Raw genomic sequence first — 26602 nt, 5'->3', positions numbered from 1 at the left:
TACTTTACACTGTAACAACCCAACCGTTCAATGCTAAGGCTTCCCACCAACTGGAGTTGTAGAGAAGAGGCTACAGTACAAGCCAGTACCTACATCTACATCTACATCTACATTTATACTCCGCAAGCCACCCAACGGTGTGTGGCGGAGGGCACTTCACGTGCCACTGTCATTATCTCCCTTTCCTGTTCCAGTCGCGTATGGTTCGCGGGAAGAACGACTGTCTGAAAGCCTCTGTGCGCGCTCTAATCTCTCTAATTTTACATTCGTGATCTCCTCGGGAGGTATAAGTAGGGGGAAGCAATATATTCGATACCTCATCCAGAAACGCACCCTCTCGAAACCTGGCGAGCAAGCTACACCGCGATGCAGAGCGCCTCTCTTGCAGAGTCTGCCACTTGAGTTTGTTAAACATCTCCGTAACGCTATCACGGTTGCCAAACAACCCTGTGATGAAACGCGCCGCTCTTCTTTGGATCTTCTCTATCTCCTCCGTCAACCCGATCTGGTACGGATCCCACACTGATGAGCAATACTCAAGTATAGGTCGAACGAGTGTTTTGTAAGCCACCTCCTTTGTTGATGGACTACATTTTCTAAGGACTCTCCCAATGAATCTCAACCTGGTACCCGCCTTACCAACAATTAATTTTATATGATCATTCCACTTCAAATCGTTCCGCACGCATACTCCCAGATATTTTACAGAAGTAACTGCTACCAGTGTTTGTTCCGCTATCATATAATCATACAATAAAGGATCCTTCTTTCTATGTATTCGCAATACATTACATTTGTCTATGTTAAGGGTCAGTTGCCACTCCCTGCACCAAGTGCCTATCCGCTGCAGATCTTCCTGCATTTCGCTACAATTTTCTAATGCTGCAACTTCTCTGTATACTACAGCATCATCCGCGAAAAGCCGCATGGAACTTCCGACACTATCTACTAGGTCATTTATATATATTGTGAAAAGCAATGGTCCCATAACACTCCCCTGTGGCACGCCAGAGGTTACTTTAACGTCTGTAGATGTCTCTCCATTGAGAACAACATGCTGTGTTCTGTTTGCTAAAAACTCTTCAATCCAGCCACACAGCTGGTCTGATATTCCGTAGGCTCTTACTTTGTTTATCAGGCGACAGTGCGGAACTGTATCGAACGCCTTCCGGAAGTCAAGGAAAATGGCATCTACCTGGGAGCCTGTATCTAATATTTTCTGGGTCTCATGAACAAATAAAGCGAGTTGGGTTTCACACGATCGCTGTTTCCGGAATCCATGTTGATTCCTACATAGTAGATTCTGAGTTTCCAAAAACGACATGATACTCGAGCAAAAGACATGTTCTAAAATTCTACAACAGATCGACGTCAGAGAGATAGGTCTATAGTTTTGCGCATCTGCTCGACGACCCTTCTTGAAGACTGGGACTACCTGTGCTCTTTTCCAATCATTTGGAATCTTCCGTTCCTCTAGAGACTTGCGGTACACGGCTGTTAGAAGGGGGGCAAGTTCTTTCGCGTACTCTGTGTAGAATCGAATTGGTATCCCGTCAGGTCCAGTGGACTTTCCTCTGTTGAGTGATTCCAGTTGCTTTTCTATTCCTTGGACACTTATTTCAATGTCAGCCATTTTTTCGTTGGTGCGAGGATTTAGAGAAGGAACTGCAGTGCGGTCTTCCTCTGTGAAACAGCTTTGGAAAAAGGTGTTTAGTATTTCAGCTTTACGCTTGTCATCCTCTGTTTCAATGCCATCATCATCCCGGAGTGTCTGGACATGATGTTTCGAGCCACTTACTGATTTAACGTAAGACCAGAACTTCCTAGGATTTTCTGTCAAGTCGGTACCTAGTATTTTACTTTCGAATTCACTGAACGCTTCACGCATAGCCCTCCTTACGCTAACTTTGACATCGTTTAGCTTCTGTTTGTCTGAGAGGTTTTGGCTGCGTTTAAACTTGGAGTGAAGCTCTCTTTGCTTTCGCAGTAGTTTCCTAACTTTGTTGTTGTACCACGGTGGGTTTTTCCCGTCCCTCACATTTTTGCTCGGCACGTACCTGTCTAAAACGCATTTTACGATTGCCTTGAACTTTTTCCATAAACACTCAACATTGTCAGTGTCTGAACAGAAATTTTCGTTTTGATCTGTTAGGTAGTCTGAAATCTGCCTTCTATTACTCTTGCTAAACAGATAAACCTTCCTCCCTTTTTATATATTCCTATTAACTTCCTTATTCAGGGATGCTGCAACGGCCTTATGATCACTGATTCCCTGTTCTGCTCTTACAGAGTCGAAAAGTTCGGGTCTGTTTGTTATCAGTAGGTCCAAGATGTTATCTCCACGAGTCGGTTCTCTGTTTAATTGCTCGAGGTAATTTTCGGATAGTGCACTCAGTATAATGTCACTCGATGCTCTGTCCCTACCACCCGTCCTAAACATCTGAGTGTCCCAGTCTATATCTGGTAAATTGAAATCTCCACCTAAGACCATAACATGCTGAGAAAATTTATGTGAAATGTATTCCAAATTTTCTCTCAGTTGTTCTGCCACTAATGCTGCTGAGTCGGGGGGTCGGTAAAAGGAGCCAATTATTAACCTAGCTCGGTTGTTGAGTGTAACCTCCACCCATAATAATTCACAGGAACTATCCACTTCTACTTCACTACAGGATAAACTACTACTAACAGCGACGAACACTCCACCACCGGTTGCATGCAATCTATCCTTTCTAAACACCGTCTGTGCCTTTGTAAAAATTTCGGCAGAATTTATCTCTGGCTTCAGCCAGCTTTCTGTACCTATAACGATTTCAGCTTCGGTGCTTTCTATCAGCGCTTGAAGTTCCGGTACTTTACCTGCTGCATACCACTGCTGCCAACTGTTGAAGAGTTACAAAAGGTGGAGGCATTACTTTTCAGTCAACACTCGTAGGATCCATGCTACTGAACAACTTCATTTTTCCTCATCACTAATGCTACATCTGCGAGTAGCTGCATACCAGCACACACATCAGAACCCAGTGGAGAAACAGGTTAACCCAAAAGGTGGAAGAGCCACCTGGGGAAGAGAACAGGACATCAAGCAGTAGTTGAGCTAAACATGACTGACTGATGGCCTATGGGACACAAACAGAGAAAAGCCCCATGCAACCTATGCCACAACAAGGTGTAAAGTGAAAACCTTCACCACAACGATGTCACCAGACCAAGAACAAAGAGAGAGAGAATCCAAACATGACCAGTGAGAAATGCCAAGTGACATTGTAAGTGAATAGCCCAAACTACAGTGATGATAGTAAGTGACAACATCAGGCGTGAGCACAGAACTGACTGATCATTCGCTGGGTTGCCGTATTTATGCCAGCTGTGAGGAACACTATTGGTCGTTGTACTCATGTGATGAAACAGGTTGTGCGCTCACTACGCAAGTGCAGCACTGCAGCGATACTATGCCCTCCAACAGCCATCTAGGTCCATTTCCTCCATCGAGCACTCAACTTCCACAGAGCCGGATTACAGAGAAATAAAATGTGCTCTGAATATGAGCATGAGTGTACCTAGTCATGTGACCAAATCTGTTCCTGCTTAGGTAAGGTTACCATTTTGCCTTGCAGATTAATAAGCGAGGTTGGCAAGTCTGTGTAACAAGTAACGTTTTTCATAAACACAAGACTACTGCAAATGTTAGCAGCTATTCAGAATTACATTTCTCCGCCTGTAGAGCTTCATATGCGAACAAAGTGAAATTCAGGTTTTTCATTAACACTGAATGTTTAGAAAGTAGCAAACCAGGTTATCCAGCATCTTGAGTAATCTGATAGCCACAAATTCAAATATTTCCTGTCACTTTTTTTGAGTCATTTACAATAAATTAAAAGTAAAAACTATGTAAATTAATTAATTACAGTATACTACAATAACTATTCAAAATGTTGTCAATGTCAATGCAATTCACCATCAGCCATGTAACTTTAGATGTTTCTTCTTTTATTTCATTTTGAAGGCTACCAGTTTCGGCATTTCACTGTGCTATCTTCAGGCCCCATATGCAACTCTCAAAGAAAGTCATATAGTGGCACCAATCTCTGGATGTTGTGAATTCATATATTCATTTGACACACTATGTTTGCCACTACAAACGCATGAGTGTAACAATTTGTGGGAATATGAAATGTGATGATGACATACACTCACTCTTACATTAAGCAGGAGGTAGACTTCAGTTCATTGGTAGGACACTGGGGAATGGAGTCAGTCTACAAATGAGATTGTCTACAAATCACTTGCGCATCCTATCTTAGAATATTAGTCAAATGTGTGGGAGCCACACCAAATGGGGCTAGTAGGAGATATTGACTGTATACAAACAAAGTCAACGTGAATAGTCACAGGTTTGTTCAGCTCACAGGGGAGCATCTTGGAAATGCTGTATAACTTGAACTGGAAGACTTTTGCAGATAGACGTAAACCATCCTATGGAAATTTACTTACAAAATTTCAAGAAACAGTATCAAGTAAGGAACCTAGGAAACATACTACAGCCTGCTACATATCGCTCCAGTATAAATTAGAAAGACAAGATTACATCAATTACAGCATGCACATATTGATTTCAGAAGTCATTCTTCCCATGCCACACACGTGACTGGAATGGGGAGAAACCATAATGTGTGGTACAGAGGGAAGTACACTCTGCTATGCACTTCATACTGGTTTCTAGAGTATGGATGTAGATACAGACTGGTGATTGGTGCAGTAGATACGTGGATCCTAGCAGTTATGTCCAATGCAGTGTCAATTAAACTCTCATAAGAGAAATTTTTGAGTATTCAGATATACAGGGTGTTACAAAAAGGTACGGCCAAACTTTCAGGAAACATTCCTCACACACAAAGAGAGAAAATATGTTAAGTGGACATGTGTCCGGAAACGCTTACTTTCCATGTTAGAGCTCATTTTATTACTTATCTTCAAATCACATTAATCATGGAATGGAAACACACAGCAACAGAACGTACCAGCGTGACTTCAAACACTTTGTTACAGGAAATGTTCAAAATGTCCTCCGTTAGCGAGGATACATGCATCCACCCTCCGTCGCATGGAATCCCTGATGCGCTGATGCAGCCCTGGAGAATGGCGTATTGTATCACAGCCGTCCACAATACGAGCACGAAGAGTCTCTACATTTGGTACTGGGGTTGCGTAGACAAGAGCTTTCAAATGCCCCGATAAATGAAAGTCAAGAGGGTTGAGGTCAGTAGAGCATGGAGGCCATGGAATTGGTCCGCCTCTACCAATCCATCAGTCACTGAATCTGTTGTTGAGAAGCGTACGAACACTTCGACTGAAATGTGCAGGAGCACCATCGTGCATGAACCACATGTTGTGTCGTACTTGTAAAGGCACATGTTGTAGTAGCACAGGTAGAGTATCCCGTATGAAATCATGATAACATGCTCCATTGAGCGTAGGTGGAAGAAACTAAAATGAGCTCTAACATGGAATTTAAGCATTTCCGGACACATGTCCACATAACATCTTTTGTTTATTTGTGTGTGAGGAATGTTTCCTGAAAGTTTGGCCGTACCTTTTTGTAACACCCTGTAGTCCACCGATATCAAATTTGATGATTCAGTTGCCCATAGAATGGACTACATAATTTTCAACCTAGTAGTACTTGAAAGTAATCATCATGCATGAAAAGGGTATAGTGATCTCTAAAATGCAGAAACTACATGTGCACGTCTTCCAGACAATGTGGCAGGGCTCATTTTAGGAACCAATTTTGTGCAGAAGAACCATACAGCTGCCATTAATAATAATATGCAAGAACGATTTGTCTCTTTACTGGATACATTTGCTGTAACAAGGCTGGTGGTGGTATCACAAAACTACGACCTATAGCAAACACAAACAACTCCAACTGTTTGTGAATCCTTTAAAAAATCAGAGTTTTCTACCTGCAGTATACTGTTAGTTGCAGTGGCAAGCAAAGCATCATCAGTGTTCCAGAAAGTACACATTTTTCTAAATCTGTAAAATCTCATTTGGGACTCACCACTGTGTTTGCATTTTTATATAATAACCAAACTCATGACTCAGTGTTTGAAAGCCAACTACAGTATAATGTAAACAAATGTCAACTGGTACAGTAGATATACACAAGCATGGTTTCAATTTCCTCTAGCACAATAATCAGTTTCTTCGGAGGGACATTATTTTTGGATAAGTCATGCATTAACTAAATGAACATGGGAAATGACAAATTTCCATGTTCAGACAAGAGGATTTCTGCCACCTACTGCACCTAAAAACAGCGTGTAAGTGAGAAAAAGAAATATTCACTAGAGCACTGGGAGACTGTGTCAGTCCATCTGTCCACATGCGTACACGCACACACACACACACTAAATTTATAAAGGTGGATTTATATGTTGTACCTGCACTCTAAGTAGCAGTTTTCTATTTTGTAGCTCAAGCTGGCGTTGCTTCTGTTCACTTTGCTTCATTCTTTCAACTTCACTTTTCAGAAGTTTTATGTAATCCACAGAGGATTTCAGTATAGTCCCTTTATTTGGTCTTACATCACGCACTATTTCATAATACCTGCAAAAATAAAAAGATAAGCCATGGAATGATGCTGAACATTACAATTACTACTACGGGCTTGTGTTTACAGTTACAGTTTTGGTTAAATTTATTCACTATTCCTCCATTTTAAAATTATATTACCAAACGGCTAAAATGGTCACACAGTCCAAAATGCAGATTGCCATTCTCATGGCTTCCAGGGGAACCAAGGATTTGATTTTTGGTATTTCATATAATTACTAACTGAATATGAAAATTTAAAATACCGTCCTAATCTACTCATCAAAACGTATAATTTAAGTTAAAGGTTTAACACAACAAGTCAAATATTATATTTAGAAATGTGTATATGTCTTGAGGCAGCATAACGCATGGTACACAAATGACATGGATTATATTCATCCAACATTTGACAATGAGAGCACTTAGCGACTTCCAACGAACTTTACATATAATTTTAAACCTTTTTGAAACTACTACTCATTGCACTCCCTCCAAAACAGTGTCATGAAAAAAGTTTAGTACTTACTACATTTTTACTGTTTGTACAGTAAAACTTTCGCATCAGGCATGACGCTTCATTTTATTATTTCTTTACTACTTACTCTATTCCTAACACATCATGCAGACAGTGTTCATATGTACCACTGAATGCGAAGTAATCAGACATTAGAAGGTGTTTTATACATGGGAGTTCATTTCTTTAAACGATCAGTGAGGGTGGGGTGAGGAGGAGGTGGTACTGGTTTACTTGTCGACAGTGTGCAGTTACAGGGTGGTTTCACTCACCTAGATGTTCTCAATATTGATGAAAATTTATATATCTGGATCTTGTTAACACAGTGCTGCTCTCAGGTGAATAATTTATACTACCACATTCATAAAATCAAGAACAGGAACTAAGCATTAAAGTAATTTTTTTATGTTTGTCAGCTTGAGGTCACTAGGGATAGTTCACTCAAACCATCTGGTATGGATTTCTATTTGCACAATGTATTTCTGTGAATATGTTTCGATGAATGAGATGGCAAAACAGTGATAGCTTATTCCAAAATATATGTGTATCTTTAGGCAGTTAATTGTATTCTCTTCATGGATGGTAGACACTTACTGATACTAACAATTTATTCTGGGCTTGCTCTTGATCTAGGTTTCTCCACGATTTTCTGTTTTACATGCTTACTTCCAATTCTTCATTTTTGGTGTCTGAATAAGTAACATGAGCCTCCACAAATTTGTGATTTCTTGTGTGGAATTTTTGTCCTGCCATAACTGATGCTGGTTACTCTCCTGTATCTCGTGATTGCATATGGTGGAGGCTCAGGTTACTTAGTCGGGCACTAAAAGTGCAGAATTGGAAGTACGTATAAACACCAGCATCTGCTGAGAATACGCTCCTTGGGCACATAAGCAGACAAACCAGCTTACTATGAAAGATGAAAAAAAAAAAGAAAAAAAAACAGCAAAATTTACAAGGTTTAAAAATCATTTTGGACATCACCACCACCATCATTATCAATACATCATGATCAGTACTAAACATAGGCAGAGTTACACATATAAAAATAAACTGCATATGCAGTAAGATTTTCTTTTTAAAGGAGAAAAGTAGACATAATACAAAAATTTGAAATAAAATAAATGCGAAATGGTGTACAATCAGGAATGACAGAAAAGTTTGGAAAGGTCAGCAAAAAGAAGAAAATCAAGAGAGCAAGAGGAGTGGCACATTGGTTAAGGTACTCAGAGAGAGAGAGAGAGAGAGAGAGAGAGAGAGAGAGAGAGAGAGAGAGAGAAAGTGAAAGTACAAAAGAGTGAATAATTAATATTAATCCATATTTTCAATTCTCTAAGGAACTTGGGGACAATGGTTATCAATTTTGAGGAATTATGAGTGGCAGGTTGGGGGGAGGGGGGTTTCAAAGTCAAATCAAAGTTTAGTAATTATACTTACGGATCATTTGTTTTTGGCAATAATGTTCCAAGCTCTTTTATTCTGTCATTTATATTGAAACGTCTCCGCCTTTCAACTGCAATGATATTTACCACAATAAGTATCTAATTTACAAAATCAATATATTGTGTAGTAAACATACAAACATCTATAACTAGTTAAGTAGCTACTTAATAAATCTCCAAAGTTGACTGACATGAGGATGCACTGTCAGTACCTGACCCCCCCCCCCCCTGCCCCCATACACAACTTTATCAACTCTAATCATTTTCTGGGGACTACATATAATAAGGAAATTAGTGCCTCCAGTGTGAAATCCTACATCACAACAGCTATAATTTAGATAATGGTGTTTAATTCCAAAGGATGGAACTGATATAATTAGTTGTGCCATCAATACTATATAGTATGAGGCAGCTAAGACAGGTCACCCAATATATATATAGAACAAGTAAATGTACTGAGGTGTGGTTTTCACTAAGCTATAGTGTGCAATGTGGCAAATTTTCTGATGTGTATAAGTAATCTTTAACTTTTATAGCTGCTGAATTATGACAGACTTATTTTTAATGGAACTATATCATCTTTTTCTATTGCATTGGAAAAAGCCTTCTAAGAGGATTTCAGTGACATAATACATATAAAAATTTTAAAAATGTAAGAAGAACAAGATAAGAATGCCACATAATACTGTCCAATCATGGGGAGAAGGAATGTACCTTTTCATTCATTCTTCTTTTCTGTTTTCCCCATCTGACAAAGATTTACATTTCCCTAACCAGTAAATTTGTGGCACAGGTTCATAAAATTATGGATTCTAACATTTAACATCCCACAAATATATGTGATAATTAATGAGATTTTTAGTTTATCTGTCCATATTATGACACTGTAACATATTTTAATACCACACATTATGGATTTTTTTATGCATGGTTTGAGAAAAAAGTGTGTAACCATTTTGTTTTCTTGATACAAATGAATACAAATGAGTTTTCTTAAAGTGTTCTACTGTGTAACTTACTCATGTTATGGTTATCCTTCTTCTGTCTATCCTTTGCAAGTGCATGGAGCTCAGCATCACTGAGTTGAATTGGTTCAGGCTTTATTTGAGGTAAATCAGGAGGGCATGAATTGCTGGTTTTATTTACACCTTTAGGGCCCAAGCCAATAATCTCTTCATAAAGACTGTTTGCTGAGACCAGCTGCAAGTACAGGAATCATTCACAATAGAGGAAACGTGCACACAAAATAAATGAAATAAATAGTTGATGCCATTTATAAATACTAAATAACTAATGACCACTGTGTTTAGTTTTAATGTTTCACACATTACTAACAAATGGTACCCATCTTGAGGATTTTGTGTTGAAATTCTAAGTAATTACACAACATCCACAATATATTAAAAAGATAATAACTCAAATTCTGAATTCACATGTAAAGAAATTTTATATGACTAGTAACTAACGAAGATTATGAATTTATATCCAGAGTACCATACCTGAACATCTGGTGCGATATTCAACGCTGGATCTCTGATCTTATCTGAATTGGGATCAAAAGGCAAGAAGTCTTCAAGGATGTCTTCTGCCTAAAAATAAAGGAATAATCTTTTAACTGAAGATATAATTTTAAGAAAAAACAAGTGATTCAGTGGACAGAGGTGTAAAAATGTTTGAGTAAAATTTATATCCCAATTGCGTTGTTTTTTCGTTGTTTTTTTCCCCCTAACTATCAGTAAGGATACTGTATTTTTTAAAACTGTAGTCTGTGATTTTTAATATAAAGGTTGTAAAATTCATATGCATAAGTACTTGTAGTCAGAAGCCCACTTTATTTCTGTATTATAGACAGGATTTTGGTCTCCTGGTTCATTACATTTTATGTGAAACGCATCTCCACTTCCCCTCCAATACCGAAACATTCATTTATAAATGCCAGTAATATTGCTTTGTAATTCTCACATTTTTCTAAATGACAAAGGCATACTTTTTACTAGCCAAGTTTCCACACAAACACCTCATCAGTCATCATCTACTTAAGTCCGATTCATTATTGATCTAATAAACTATAGCATACCAGCTATAATGTTTGAAATCTTACATTAACTTTTTTCTTGCAATTACTAGGTGACACATGATTTTGGTGTAACGTTATGCACAGAGAACTGTAGTGCACTGGAGACTGTCAAATAAACTTTTACTGAACAAGCTATACATCTGTAGATATATAACTGTTGTTACTTTAATGCGCATTACATTACATATTCTGAGTCATCTGCCTGCCTTTTCACCACACACTAATAATATGTAAATGCCCCAGTAAAAAACTGTTTAGTCTGTCAACAGTAACACTGTATTTTGTCATAAATAGCAACAGTCCTTTCACACTTTCTAGAAATATGACAGATGCTACTTTCACTTCCAATGATCTCTCCCTTGATATACTGAGTTCTGTTTACTATGAAGTCACCAAGCCAATAACATGGCTGTTGTTCTGATATTCCTTGTCCAACTCAGATAGAGATCCATGTGTAATCAGTTCGCTGCTGACTGCAAGTTAAATCATAACCAAAACATATTATTTTGAGTTGCGATCCCGGCTAAAAGAAAAAAAAAAAAAGAACTTGAGGAAACATGTGAAAGAATGGAAACACATTGCAACTCCTCTGGTTTAGCTCCCAGTATTCACTGGGTTTTAAATGGTAAAACTATTAGGAAGTGGAGTCTCTCAGATGCTAATGGGCATTTCACAAGTTTATGTCATAGGGGAGTACATAAGGGCACTCTCAGCCATACACATTTGATTTTGTAAATAATTCTTATCATGTTTAATACATTCCGTGCAAGGGGTGTTTTCTAATTATAATCAGCAATAAAAGAAGAAAATGAATTATCAAAATAAATATTTGCACAACTGAACACAACCTATTTGAAATGTGGCAGGAGACACCCCAGATATCAGCTACACTGGTCAAAATAATAAGGAGATTAATCAAGATATGCTGAGAGAATGTTGTGAGTGAGACAGCTTTGATTATAACAGTCACACGAAGAGAAAACTCCCGTTCTACAAGTCTGTGCACATGACTGTGCTGTGGGTCACTGATCCAGTACTAGAGCTCCACAGTGTCAGTGTTAAACAGCAAATACCAATGGAGCATGCCAAAATGAAGTATCATGGCTGTTGACTCACTTTCAAACAACACAAACCATTCGATAAAGATTGGAGAAAGGCTGCCAAATATAGTCATAAACTACTGTTACTACTGGCTTGTAGTCTGTCAGAGCAGGTGGACTCCTGTGGCAAAACTCAGTTATGGCTGGAATTATGACAAAAGCAATGGAATGCAGTGGTGTATAGATACCCCACAGACCACAATTCTGCGTAGTGCCTGCAAATGGAAGTGTTCACAAGTCGACAGATCACAGAACATGAAACAATCCCACATTTATACATGGAACAATCCAACATCATAGTGATGCAACACCAGCTTTAAGAGCTTGAAGTTACAGTGAAGTGATCCTGTTGTGCTTTTTCTCTGCACTGTGCTTGTGTCCATACAGTTCAGTCAGTTGTTCGATACATTACAAGTAGGTGGTATCAGTCTAACGATGATGCCAAGACGCTCCCTGAACTCTCCTGCCTAAGTAACACATAACAGGTATCGGTGCAAGGGGCAAACTCAGGTGAAATGAAGTTAAATCACAGTGTGCCACAGGGATCCTTAATACAGCCTCTGTTGTTCTTAATTATTTTTAATGACATAGGCTTCAATGGGCATATCTTGCAGTTTATAGATGGTACAACTTTGTTTTGAAAAGGGAAAATGCAGTTCAGGCTGTTCAACAAGCAGACCTCCTATTCAGTGATGCCAAGGCCTGGTTTATCATGAACAAGATGAAAATTAATGAAGACAAAACATAGAGGATGATATGAAGCCTCAGCGATACTGGAGCACTGGTTGATAAAGCAGCTGTTAAGCTTCTGGGCTTTTTCATTGACACCAAGTTAACCTGGCAACATCACACTAAGCACATATGTTACAAACTCTCATGGGTTCTATACCTCTTGAAGAAACTAAAAAGTGTAATATCACAATAGCACCTACTAATAATATACTTTGCAATGTTCGACAGCCACACCAGCTATGGGCTGTTATTGTCGGACTGTTCTGCAGACTGCAAGAATGTGATTTTATTTCAAAAGAAAGCAAGAGGACTATTACCCCCAAAAAAACTGACCACTGTAAACCAATTTTTCCAGATTAGGAGCTCTGACTTTCAACAAATATATTTTCAGTTGCCTCGTTCACACAAACACAAATACGAGACCTACAGAAAGAAAAAAAGTTCATCAACACAAGTATAGACAGGCCAAGATGTCATTTAACTAAGACGCAGAACAGCTTGCCAATGATGGCCTTAAAATTACTTGGTGCTCTATCTAAGGATATTCACTCATTACCAATCAAACAATTTAGAACTAAAATTTTATGTATACTAAATGAGCAATCTTCATGCAGTATTGAAGGATATTTCTCTGGTGACAGAACAGTGCCTATCTGCGCTGCAATTCAGTACCAGTGAAAAGAGCAGTAACTCTGCTATTGTACTATTCTTTTTTCTAATACTGATTGTCTTATTATTGTAAAGTATATTTTAATGTAGTTCTTAACTTTGTTATATAGAATCCATTTCAATATCATACTTTAGATCGCAATATTGTATTCATTTTATTGTAGTAATATTATTGCAAACTTGACACTATCTGTACAGCCATGGAGGGTGAATTACATAGAATTGAGAATTGGCAATACAGGTAATTAACAATGAGTAGTGATAACTGACATGGGTGAATGTGTAAAGTATATGACAGAAAGGGTGGGGTGGGGGGCAAAGATGAGTTGCTCATGTGGAAAAATGTTCTCAAACCAGCTGTGTGTATATATTACACTGTATCTACACCATTGTTGTCTTGTGTGTTATATCAGAGTGAATTATAAATTTATCTTAACATACCAGTAATATGAACATAACAATTAACCTCTTCCCCCCCCCTCCCCCTCCAGAACTGGTTTACATATGACCAGTTTTTTCAGGTCGTCCTCAAACCTGTGGGAATCTATAACTTTTCACAGAAAACTTTCAGAATAAATCTGAAGAATAGTAAATGTTTTAGTTGGAAATAAATCAGATTTAATCGATGTTGGAATATGAGAATTACTAATAGCTGAAGAGCAGATGTCTGATTATTCTATAAACATAGAACTCAGGTCAAACTGCACTAGAAGTTTTTCAGTCCTTTAGTTTCCTTGGGAAATCCGTTAAATGAAACTCGCTGATAAGAGTCATCTTCGATCTACGATTATAATGACATAATAGGTTAAATATCAGTTGACAGACGTTTACTTGAGGGGACCGGAAAAAAGTATGGGGAAAATCTTTCATTCCATTGTTAATGAAAAAAAAACTTGGGAAATTTTTTGCAGCAGTTTAAACTCGACAGAAATGTGAACGGTGGTCATCAACTAAATGAAGAAGAGCACTCATCAGACGATTTACAGAAATCTTTAAAGTGATAAATTACACGACACGCACGCTCTCATTTCGGTGGACAATCTCGGTAGCAGCTCCTTACGTTTGGCAACGCCCCAAAGTAGGTATTAGGGACAACGCGAAAACTTTCCCTGGAGCACGCCGCCTCGACCTTGGCAGAGTAGCGCCGTAGCGCGCGACGTCGTGCACGATCGAGCCGACTTCCACCTCTAATTCATCCCCCGCATTGCTTCCCTTACAAGAAAAGTAGCAATGCTTTCAGTCAACAAAAAGGCAATCTCTTCCTATTCTTCCCGGCACTACAGCATACAATTAATTAATTACAATTAATATATTTTTGTCGATGAACACAAATTTTTTGTAATGGCATTATCTAGTCACATATATTAGATGGACTTTCTTCCTTTGTAAAGTGATCAGTTTCTAGCAAGTCGTTCTGTTCGTCATCTACTGGTTTACACTCAATTTGGACGTTTCATGAAGATAATGGACTCACACGTAATAGGCCTACAATGAATGATGCAGATCGTGATTAAATGAGCAACCTGTAATGGATACGTACAGAACGCCAACACATTTTAACACGCGTTTTCTGTACACATTAAGGCGCGTCAAAATTACAAACCGATCTTACCTCTGAGTGAGAACTTCAACCAAAGCGCGAACCATCAGTATATAACATATATGAAGGGCTTATTTCAATAGTGGTACAAGTCCATTACCTCCACTTTCCTGTCTATAATGCTTCTGAAATTAATGATCCAAACAAACAGAAAGAAAGGTTCATCTCTAGCAAGAAGACATATGCTTGAATATTTCTGGTATCTCAACTGCGGATTTTCCAGCGCTCAATTAACTTTAGTACTCTGTATCTCAAAATGAACAAAAATGGACTTGTACCACTGCTGAAATAAGCCCTTCATATATTCAATGTAAACCAGTAGAACATGGGCAGGAAATTCTACAAACCGGCCAAAGTTTAAAGACATATGGTTAATGCAACAAGTTACCATTGCAGTCATTATATTAAAATTGGTTGTCAATGGCTTCCGAACTAAATTCTGGGTTCTATGTCGGCGATTGCTGCACAAACACTGTCTCCACGTAAGCGTACACCCATAATTACTCTACCATGCAAACATTTCTTCGTTTGGTATGAAACGTTCCCGGCGGTGCCCACTGGAGGCCGAGCCATACAATAACCCTGGGTTCGGTGTGGGCGGCTGTGGGGTGGGTGGACTGCTGTGGCCTGTTGTGGGGTTGTGAACCACTGAGGGCTATGGCGGTCCCCGGTTTAATACAAAATACACAATACACACAAATTCTGGGTTGCTTATTCATTTGATTTGATATTCAAGGGAGACATCTTATCTAACAACTGTCCTAAATATGAAATTCTGAATACTTTAGGTTGTTGTTATTATCAATAATATTCTACCATTATGATAAAATATTTGATTATTTTATTTTATGGCATGACAGGTTTTAACTACGGTACTAAAGCATTTATGGAAATTTTAATACATAGAAATATGTACCGAATCGGTGCAAACTCGGAAGATGCGTATGGCAACAACAGTGCATCTGTAATATGTAATACTGCAGACAGATGGGATGTACAGGGTGGTCAGAAACGGTCTGAAAAGCTTGTAAGGGTGTTGTAGGTTTTGATGAGAATTGTTAAGCGAAAAAGTCGATAAGTCGTACAGTTTACAAGTTAATTAGCTTTGACGTTATCCAATCGGGCTGTAGCACGCCCGAAATCAAGCGACTCGCCAAATACAATTAGTATCAGCTGTCAACGAGGAAATGCATGATAGCGTACTAGGCTAGTCAGCCTTTGGCTCGGGTTAGATCCTTACTACCGTGCCATGTCCATTTTCTTTTCGTATCGCTCTCTTGTTCGGTTTCAGGAAACCAAACTAAGAACACGTTTGGCGACAGCAGGCTGGCTCACTTCAGTGCTAATTACTGGGAAATAGCAACACGTATCAATTTTTTTTCTTAAAGATTATTTCTCAGCACAACCTACCCTGTAAAAACCTGATAAGCTTTTCAGACTGTCTCTGACAACGCTGTACTCGTATACGTAGGCACAAAAGTGCTCTCTCTTGTATGACCAGAAACGTCAGTATTACGTCGAACTCAATCACAAAATGACACTGAAACAAAGTGGAAACGTGAACAGAAATATGTCGGTATGCCTCGTTTTTGCCAAAATGGTTCAAATGGCTCTGAGCACTATGGGACTCAACTTCTGAGGTCATTAGTCCCCTAGAACTACTTACACCTAACTAACCTAAGGACATCATACACATCCATGCCCGAGGCAGGATTCGAACCTGCGACCGTAGCGGTCTCGCGGTTCCAGAGAGCAGCGCCTAGAACCGCACAGCCACTTCTGTCGGCTTTTTGCCAAAAGGAAGCAACAGCAGTAAGCGAGTTCCAAGGTGGCGAAACGATAGATCGCCGAAAACTGTTTGGTACAACGTGGCTTCTACACGGTGTGTTTCTACGACAGTGATGTCTGTGTGGCTCCAGCAGATAGAAAGGAGCCATATAGCATCTTGTGCATATGTCGCTAACGTGCCGTATATCTCCATCCAGTACTGATTCTACACTGTAGCACTGCAAAGGATGAAGACCAGTCTGCGTCGAAAATGTAGGATTTTCGGGCCAATGTTAGTCGTTGCCGCATACACGGTATCACTATTGTGGTGACCGTAATTTACCAGCCTATATTGTTGAGGAAGGGAGTGAGACAGGGTTGTAGCCTCTCCCCGATGCTATTCAATCTGTATATTGAGCAAGCAGTAAAGGAAACAAAAGAAAAGTTCAGAGTAGGTATTAAAATCCATGGAGAAGAAATAAAAACTTTGAGGTTCGCCGATGACATTGTAATTCTGTCAGAGACAGCAAAGGACTTGGAAGAGCAGTTGAATGGAATGGATAGTGTGTTGAAAGGAGGGTATAAGATGAATATCAACAAAAGCAAAACGAGGATAATGGAATGTAGCCGAATTAGGTCGGGTGATGCTGAGGGAATTAGATTAAGAAATGAGACACTTAAAATAGTAAAGGAGTATTGCTATTTGGGGAGCAAAATAACTGATGGTAGAAGTAGAGAGGATATAAAATGTAGACGCAATGGCAAAGAAAGCATTTCTGAAGAAGAGAAATTTGTTAACATCGAGTTTAGAGTTAAGTGTCAGGAAGTCGTTTCTGAAAGTATTTGTATGGAGTGTAGCCATGCATGGAAGTGAAACATGGACGATAAATAGTTCAGACAAGAAGAGAATAGAAGCTTTCGAAATGTGGTGCTACAGAAGAATGCTGAAGATTAGATGGGTAGATCACATAACTAATGAGGTGGTACTGAATAGAATTGGGGAGAAGAGGAGTTTGTGGCACAACTTGACTAGAAGAAGGGATCGGTTCGTAGGACATGTTCTGAGGCATCAAGGGATCACCAATTTAGTACTGGAGGGCAGCGTGGAGAGTAAAAATCGTAGACCAAGAGATGAATACAATAAGCAGATTCAGAAGGATGTAGGCTGCAGTAGGTACTGGGAGATGAAGAAGCTTGCACAGGATACAGTAGCATGGAGAGCTGAATGAAACCAGTCTCAGGACTGAAGACAACAACAACAACAACAACAACAACAACAACATACTGTTGAGCGCCATTCGATATCATAAGCGATCTCAGTTCCAAAGTAGTGAACGTCATATGTACAGTAATCACTGTATTTGGACGATATTATGGCCAGGGGTTCACCCCCGAAATTTTAGCTGGAAAACGCATGGCCAAATGTGACGAGAGGAAAGCAGTCTTCCCACCATAAGTGTGCACGCCTTACAAAATCTATACTCCGAAAGCCAATTTACGGAGTGTGGCGGAGGGTACATCGTGTACCACTGTAACTTGTTACTCCCCCCAATTTCTGTTCCAGTCGCAAATGGTGCACGGGAAGAAAGACTGTTGGTTAGCATCCGTATCATTACGAATTGCTCTAATTTCTTGTCGCAAGATTTGCTTACGAGTAAGCAGTATGTTAGCTGACTCTTATAGGGATGTATGCTCTCGGAATATTAAGTCGTTCTTCGAACATGACTGGAATAGGCTTGGTCGACAACATTCCTTCGCGGTCTTCCAGTACTGCTGATGCTTTGTGGCTTGCATAGTAACCACGAGGAGGGGAAACTCCCCAGGAATTGACTGAATCCTCTTTTATTCAATGCCACGACATTTAGACACTTGATTGCAGGACATTGTGCTTTCACACCACAGTGTTCATAAACTTTAGCGGAGTTCACATGTCCATCTAAACATTCATATTTGGGTTTTCTATGGTTTCAGTAAATCTCTTTCGCTGAATTCTGGGATGGTTCCTTTGAAAAAGGATGCAACTGATTTTCTTCCAAACTTGTCCAGTCTGACCTTGTTTTCCGTCTCTAATGCATTATCTGTCGACGGGACATTAAACTTTACTGAACTTACACCCCGTGTTTTTGTTCCACAAGAGTTACTCTATTTACTCGGAAGTTTAACAGTGAGGTAGATCTCTTTCATCACTAAACATATGTATATTTACAACTATTGTTTACGGACTCACTGCATTGTTCTAAATTGGGAGGCAGCTCAGAAACAGAGAAAATGGAACACTGACCCTGGTCCCAGAACATGCAATACTTCCAACATCACAGCACAGAATGGCATAAACCTGAATTTCACAGCGCGCAGGCCCCAGCACATTATACTGAGCGACTCTAGTTACCCACACTACGAACAAGTAATCAGGAGCGAGAAGTGATACAGCGACAATATGCCCTTCCCAGACAATGGAATGATATGGTAGAGTTCAACTTTCCGGCAATACCGAGCTCTTCAGAGATGCTGCACTTTTCAAATCCAGCTGCTACCAATTTGTAGGTTCTAGGATACGCACGAATTCTACTCGAGAATATGCATCCATGCATATGTATTAACTTACTTAGCTAGTTATATGCAATATACAGTTTCTAGTTCCACTCGTTGACGTTAGGCAGGGGGACAAAAAGTACATGCGCGCTTACAGACGCACACCACTTTCTCTTTTTTTTTTATAAGCACAAAGGAACATTGCGGTACAGGTCCCGTCGCGGAGGTGAATATTTGACACTGAGCAAGAGTTCAGATTGGGGAAGCAGGTGCTAGTAAATTTAGGGACACACATTCAAATGAAGTCCCAAGCCTTTCTTGTATTAGTTTACCTCTACCTCCTTTCTGACGCCTCACTAAAACCACGTACCGAGAGTGTCATTCGAATCTCCTCATTTCTCGAATCATTTAGAACTGGTTAGGATTTCAAGACGGGGAAATAACGCTTATGAGTGGTCTATACGAGAGATTTGTATGGCTCTTTACTTGTGTTCTATCTTAAACACTTCATATTACTCTTAATGAGCAGCATTCCAACTTTTGCTTCGATTATTAAAAGATCGGTACGATCGTGTCACCTTCTATTGCTTAAAACTACAAATGAAGAAAAAATATACATGGGAAAGTAGTTTTGTTCACACAGTGCTATCTTAGATCTAGTGAAAAATTCAACGATGCAGCTATCTGAAAATCGGACACTGAGACAGTGTTACAGCTTTCTTTCCCCTCCTGGTCTTATTTAGTGTTCGTTCGATGCCGAAGTCGACAGAAAACACACCGTTACAGCATATGCCGAAATGGCATCCCCAACTTACAGTTTTTGTTGGAATTAATGAACTAATGTCGGCCCAATAGTCAATACCAGAGTCCATCGCTTCATTACGATCATCATTTCCCACTACAAAATCTTTGATACACAAACAATGAATCCGATTTTTGCATCCAACAAAGGAGTGTCACCTTGGCTCTACGAACCTAACGCAGACCTTTCGAATTGAGCAGGTAAATGTATTATCAACTCGCGAAAAACTTCAAGACCACTGTTTATTGTTTGAATTTCTACTTCCCCAAACACCTCAATTACACTGTTCAATGGGGAGATATCGTCAGAAGCGAAAGCAGCGTCAAGACATCCCGCAAAGAAGTGTGATAGGACTATTACTAATCACATTACAAAGTAAATAACGTTGAGCTTTTTCAGGCTCTTCGTGGACGATGCAGTAAATACAAGGTTACATATTCGGAAATAGCCTATAGATGCAAGAAGACCTTGGCGCACAAAAACTGGTTGCAGCCCTCAGAATTAACGAATGCAATGTAAATAAATAGATGCAAAGGTCCGACATTTTTTTGCTGCAACATCACCGATTATTCGAACCAGTCACACATCTAAATATCCATGGTTGCCCATTTGGAATGATTTAGAGTGGAACGACAACATAAATATATTTGTGGGGAAATTAGATGCTAGACAGCGCCACGGAACAATTCTATGAAAGTATAAACTATCCGCAAAAGACGTGGGTTTCAGAAGTCCACGTTGACCGGTTACTGAGTATTGCTGGTCAGTCCGGAACCCTCTCCAAATTGCATTGGCACAAAAGAAGGGCTACGCGAGAGCATTACAGATATGTTCAAAAAATTCCAGTCCGTGATGCTGCTGGAAAGACGTTTTGCATCAGGAAGCGCTTTTACCCTTACCACCCCGTGAACGGCAATCCGAAAGGGGTAGAGATGCATGCCACTTCCTATTTCGTATATCTCGCGTAATAAATAAAACAGAAAAAAATAGAGGAATTTGGAACAATACGGGGACATAAAGACCGATATTTGGCTCACGCAACTCGGATGGGAGGACCAATAGAGGCAAATTTATACTGATACACCACGTGTCACTTCTATTAAACTTTATGGCTTGTGGGGTACAGATGTAGATGCAGACATTTTTTAGGAACTGTTCAGACTTTAAAATGACACACACAGGAAGTGCTGCAGTAATGCTACCTAGTATGTTAACACAGTCGCCTCCAAAGGGCATCACCAAGGAGTTAAATACGTTCTAAAACACACAGGAACTTTAAAAAGTAAGCTACACTTTATTATGGGAAGCAGGTACCTTTTGATGAATGCTGTACTACACGTCAAAGTGACACAGATCACGGAACTATTCTTCAGCATAGTCGCCAAATCTCTGTGAACAACACTCAGAACGTTCTTCCAATCGCTCAGTTTCTCGACGACAGAAATTCTCTCCTTGGTCACGGAGCCATTCGAGAACCGCTGCACGAACGTCCCCGCCTTCCCTCCCCTGATGTTCTTTCAGTTTGCCGAAAAGATTACCCTGAAACTGTCGTCTGGGGCCTTCCTTCCCGATCAGCATCATCCACGTCTGTGCAACCCTCGTCAAATTGTTGGCATGTCGACTTGTATTTGGCGCAGATACCGGCAGAATTTCATTGCGTGCAATTTAGATGTTTTTCCACAAAAATCGGACTGTCTCGTGTACTTCATCTCTGGAGTACCTTTCTAGTTAGGATGCCATTTCACGCGCACATTGTGATGCATTTGTTACCCGTACCGCAGAAGATCAGTATCTGCACAAAACCCAGAACATATACTCTCTCCTGACAATGCGTCACTTCTTTCGCAATGATCTTACTGCCGGACGACACCTTACTTTCTAAAGTACCTAGCTATATAGTCATGTTGCACGGTTCTCAATTGGTCGACATTTCACGATGACGCTGGCTTCTCTGACTGTAAACTGGCACCGTCATTAACATTTTCCGTCAGATCTCGATAATACCTGAACCTGAAACCGAAATACCATTTTAACAAACCTGAAACCGAAATACCATTTTAACAAAGTTCATTTTTGTCAATTTCTTAGAACAGCATTTTTTTTGTATGCGTTCACACACGTTTAAATTTCTTGAATAAAGAAACTTTTCCGTGTGATGTTATTTATTAGCTAACAAACTGATTATTTCAAATAAAAATATAGCTTAACGCAGGAAAAATGTTTTTATCACAGAACTTACCGATTCCGGTAGTTCTGGCCAATCATACAATCTCTCTGTCTCTCTCTCAACTAATGATCACCACTACATAATACAAAAAATCTGAAGTGTAGAAACGTTTCGGCCACTTGTGTATTTTTCACCCACTTTTTCAACGGCGTCGAAGGGACACAGTTGAAGACAGGAGCGAAAACGAAGCTTTATGTAGCGACAGTGCTATCAAAGAAGTCAGCTGTGTAATCTTAATACAGTGTGCCCTACGAGGCTAGGTGGAATGGTCAATATTCAGGGATATGACAGGGACGATCATTCGAAGCAAAAGAAGTCTAGCAAACATGGGCTCTAAAACACATACCTTAACAGCTATAAGCACTTCTTGATCTTCGATACTGTGAAACATATCTCTTCTACTGCAAGCTCGATGCTTTAGATATTTCGTGAGGCGGCAGTATGGACCAAAACAAGAAAAAATTGTCTAGTAAAAATGGCCTCTACAATGCATATCTTAAAAGCTACGAGCGCTTGTTCATCTTCGCTAGTGTGAAACACGTATCTTATTCTGGGAAAGTTCTCATAGCTCTTAACGTGTGCGTTTTTAGAGCCCACGTTTACTAGACTTTTTCTGCTTCGAATCATCGTTCCTGTCATATGCCTGAATATTTACCATTCCTCCTCGGAAATTTCTTGAGGCCAATGACGTTACTGGTGATCTTTGAGAGCTTTATTGGTCATTAAATTGTTATAAATGCGAATATAAAAATTTAAAGCTTTCAAATTTGTCTCAAATTCTGAGACACTTTCTTTAGAAAAAAATATTTATCCGGTTTTTTTGAGAAATTGCACGAAGTTCCTGCATGCAACTGTGCAATACGGAATGATCAACCATTCTACAGCAACTATAACGGCACAGGAAGATGGTTAGTGAAGCGAGACTTTGGCAACACCCCTTGTTAATCTCGCGATTATCTCGTAAATCCTACAAGCACGGCAAATCCTCCATTTAGTTCTGACATGTCCATCAATATTTCAGGTATTTGACTAGTTAGATTAAGTTGCTTGCGGAGGCTTACAAAGTGACTGAACCGGTGAGAGCTACCGGCGTTATTTAACAGGACGGCTTACGCCTTAGCGGTCCGTGGCAGGCGTCGTCAGCTACAGGGCGACCGTGACCACACGTCCGGATGGCGGCTGACAAACTTGTTTTCTACAAAAACAAACCGAGGCGCCACATTCACTAATTTCATAGGACATTACTGTAACAGCTGCGGCTCTCAACTAGGTTAACGGGCGAGAGGCGACTCGTGAATCGAGATGACTTACGATACGATTTTGGGCTATGCTGCTACAAGGCGAAGTCATCGGCGACAGGACATATGCCATGAGATGAATGACTTTAAAGCACTTTAAAAAAATCAAGGAATGTACCGAAGATTTATAAAACATGTCAAACAAACCACATTCACGACTGGCCGTGCACTTTGGGTCGACACCTCATTACACCAGTTAAAAATGGCAGATTACACAGTAACTAGCAATAGAGAAAAAATTGTACAAGCATTTGAATATTTCTTTAAATTTTTGTATGTCCATCCTCGTAATCGATGGTTACAAGGACTTCGGCCGTTTAACATGAAATGAAAATTAAAACACTTGCAACCGTCTCTTGCAAAAAGAAAAAAAAAAAAAGGGCTCTGACCACTATGGGACTTAACATCTGTGGTCATCAGTCCCCTAGAACTTAAAACTACTTAAACCTAACTAACCTAAGGACACCACACACAGCCATGCCCGAGGCAGGATTCGAACCTGAGACCGTAGCGGTCACGCGGTTCCAGACTGAAGCGCCTAGAACCGCACGGCCACACCGGCTGGCTCTCTTTTGCATTTAATTTATTTACGCAACCAGTTTCGGCGTCCCATTACACCATATTCAGGCTCCTTGACCAACGTAAATTGGGAGGAATCTAATCTCTTGTGCAGTCGTAACAGGAGGCAAATATTAAATAACTGGTGCCTGTAGGTCTCTGGTTTGCACGATACTATCCCTTCGTTCATCAACTGTCGGAATGTTTGTGCAAGAAGATGATTCCTCAGAACTGAAACAATTCTGTAATAAACTGTTCTCCTTAATAAGACAGGAGATACATGGAAGAAAAAAAAATAACGGTTTTATCATCTACCTTCCCGCAAAAAACAAGTTTTCCCTTACGTTGCCACGAACCACATAGAAAATGCTTTAGAATTGAATATAACATTTGAAGTCTGTATTACCTTTCCCTAGCGTTTATACCGTCTAGCACTGGGTCCGCTTTTCCTGGATTTGGCAATTTTTATTTTACTCTGGAATCCTGTGGCCGAATGTCTTTCCTGGCGCAACGGTAATCAAAGGTAACCTAAGGGTGGCAAATAGTGTGCGCCACCCGTCTCTGAAGTATGTACTTTTTGTTCTGTATTTTAACTATTTGTGTATCGTATCCTCTGATGATGATGATGATGATGATGATGGTGATAATGATGATGAGTTAGGTTGAGGGGGCGCTCGACATCACGGTCATCAGCGGCCAGACGAAAAATCAACAGGAAATCTCACGGGTGGGGACGAAGGCTGTCCCCACATGCAGAGCAGTTTGTAACGTACTAAAGTCTGCCACCCTTCCCCACCAGTTTAGGGATGAGGTCTGAGAGTTCACAAAATTTCACCACTCTGGTATCTGCGAGGACGGTGGGCACATCTGCAGTGAGACCGAGGGCTGCCCTATTATCAGTATACAGGACACACGCAGCCACCATACGCTGAACTGAAAGCGGCACGCCACAAACATCACAGAAAGGTGGATCCTCCGCCGGCGGAGGAAGCTATGTGTGAAAGGGCTATGCCCGATGCGCAGTCTGGTAAGCAGAACCTCCTTCCAGCGGCGAGGCTGATACGAAGTCCGCCAAGCTTTTGTGGTCGGCCGGCCGGTGTGGCCGAGCGGTTATAGGTGCCACAGTCTGGAGCCGCGTGATCGCTACGGTCGTAGGTTCGAATCCTGCCTCGGGCATGGATGTGTGTGATGTCCTTAGGTTAGTTAGGTTTAAGTGGTTCTAAGTTCTGGGGGACTGATGACCTTACAAGGGAACCTCCCCATCGCACCCCCCCCCCCCCTCAGATTTAGTTATAAGTTGGCACAGTGGATAGGCCTTGAAAAACTGAACACAGATCAATTGAGAAAACAGGAAGAAGTTGTATGGAACTATGAAAAAAATAAGCAATATATACAAACTGAGTAGTCCATTACAAGATAGGCAACATCAAGGATAATCTGAGCTCAGGAGCGCCGTGGTCCCGTGGTTAGCGTGAGCAACTGCGGAACGAAAGGTCCTTGGTTCAAGTCTTCCCTCGAGTGAGAAGTTTTAATTTTTTGTTTTCAGACAATTATTATCTGTCCGTCCGTCCGTCCGATGCGATCACTTTTTTGGGAGTGATTATCACATCGACAAGAAAACCTAAATCGGGCAAGGTAGAAGAATCTTTTTACCCATTTGCCAAGTGCACAAGTTATGTGGGTCGACAACATATTCCTGTCATATGACGCACATGCCGTCACCAGTGTCGTATAGAATATATCAGACGTGTTTTCATGTGGAGGAATCGGTTGACATATGACCTTGCGATCAAATGTTTTGGTTCCCATTGGAGAGGCACGTTCTTTCGTCTACTAATCGCACGGTTCTGCGGTGCGGTAGCAAAACACAGACACTAAAAGTGTTACAGTGAACAGAGACGTCAGTGCACGAACGGACAGATCATAACTTTGCGAAAATAAAGAAAGTAAAATTTTCACTCGAGAGAAGACTTGAACCAACGACCTCTGGTTCTGCAGCTGTTCACGCTAACCACGGGACCACGGCACTCCTGATCTAGCATTGTCCTTGTATTGCTTATGTTGCACATGGACTACTCAGTTTGTATATTTTGATTTTTTTCATAGGTCCACACAACTTCTTCCGGTTTTCTCGATTGATCTGTGTTCAGTTTTTCAAGGCCTATCCACTGTGCCAACTTATAACTAAATCTGAGGGGGGTGCGATGGGGATGTTCCCTTGTTAGATGTTAAGTCCCATAGTGCTCAGAGCCATTTGAACCATTTTTGTGGCCGGTTTGAGTGACCGCAGTTTGTTGTCCGTATACTCTGAAGCTCAATGTGGAGACCTACTCAGTATGTGTGTAAAACCACCTAAAAGTTACACTCGAGCTGGCTGGTATACCACACAACAGTAGTCAATCCGCCACGCGGACGCGATACAGGTCTGAATCACCTCCCAGTCTCGCAGTGCGTTACGCTATCCGAGCAAGTGGGATATAACATTGCAAGTAGTGGACAATATTATACAACGAAGCAATGAGTATGGCTTAGCAGAGGTCTGGGACTCATAGGTTTTGAGAAATATTTTGACTCATATTCAACAATATCTGTACTAACAGCCGTTACGTAACAAGCAGTGATTCAAGCTACGTTACTGTAATGAAGGAGATACACATTAATGAAACAGTTTCCATTCAGTACCTACA

General features: G+C 40.3%; 1 protein-coding gene across 2 annotated transcripts in view; it reads right to left on the bottom strand.

Moving 5' to 3' along the window:
* Positions 1-26602, bottom strand: part of LOC126184875 (microphthalmia-associated transcription factor) — a 402286-nt gene that overhangs the window by 19134 nt on the left and 356550 nt on the right. For both annotated transcript variants that reach the window (XM_049927499.1, XM_049927498.1), the window contains exons 4-7: positions 10053-10142; positions 9573-9753; positions 8549-8624; positions 6444-6609 (exon numbers count right to left, since the gene is read on the bottom strand). In XM_049927499.1, coding sequence (XP_049783456.1) covers positions 6444-6609; positions 8549-8624; positions 9573-9753; positions 10053-10142 — 513 coding nt within the window. The remainder of the gene's footprint in view (positions 1-6443; positions 6610-8548; positions 8625-9572; positions 9754-10052; positions 10143-26602) is intronic.

This window comes from Schistocerca cancellata, chromosome 4 (assembly GCF_023864275.1).
Source record: "Schistocerca cancellata isolate TAMUIC-IGC-003103 chromosome 4, iqSchCanc2.1, whole genome shotgun sequence".
Lineage (NCBI taxonomy): Eukaryota > Metazoa > Arthropoda > Insecta > Orthoptera > Acrididae > Schistocerca > Schistocerca cancellata.
Note: the sequence above shows the minus strand (reverse complement) of the source record. Positions and strands in the feature narration are given on the sequence as shown.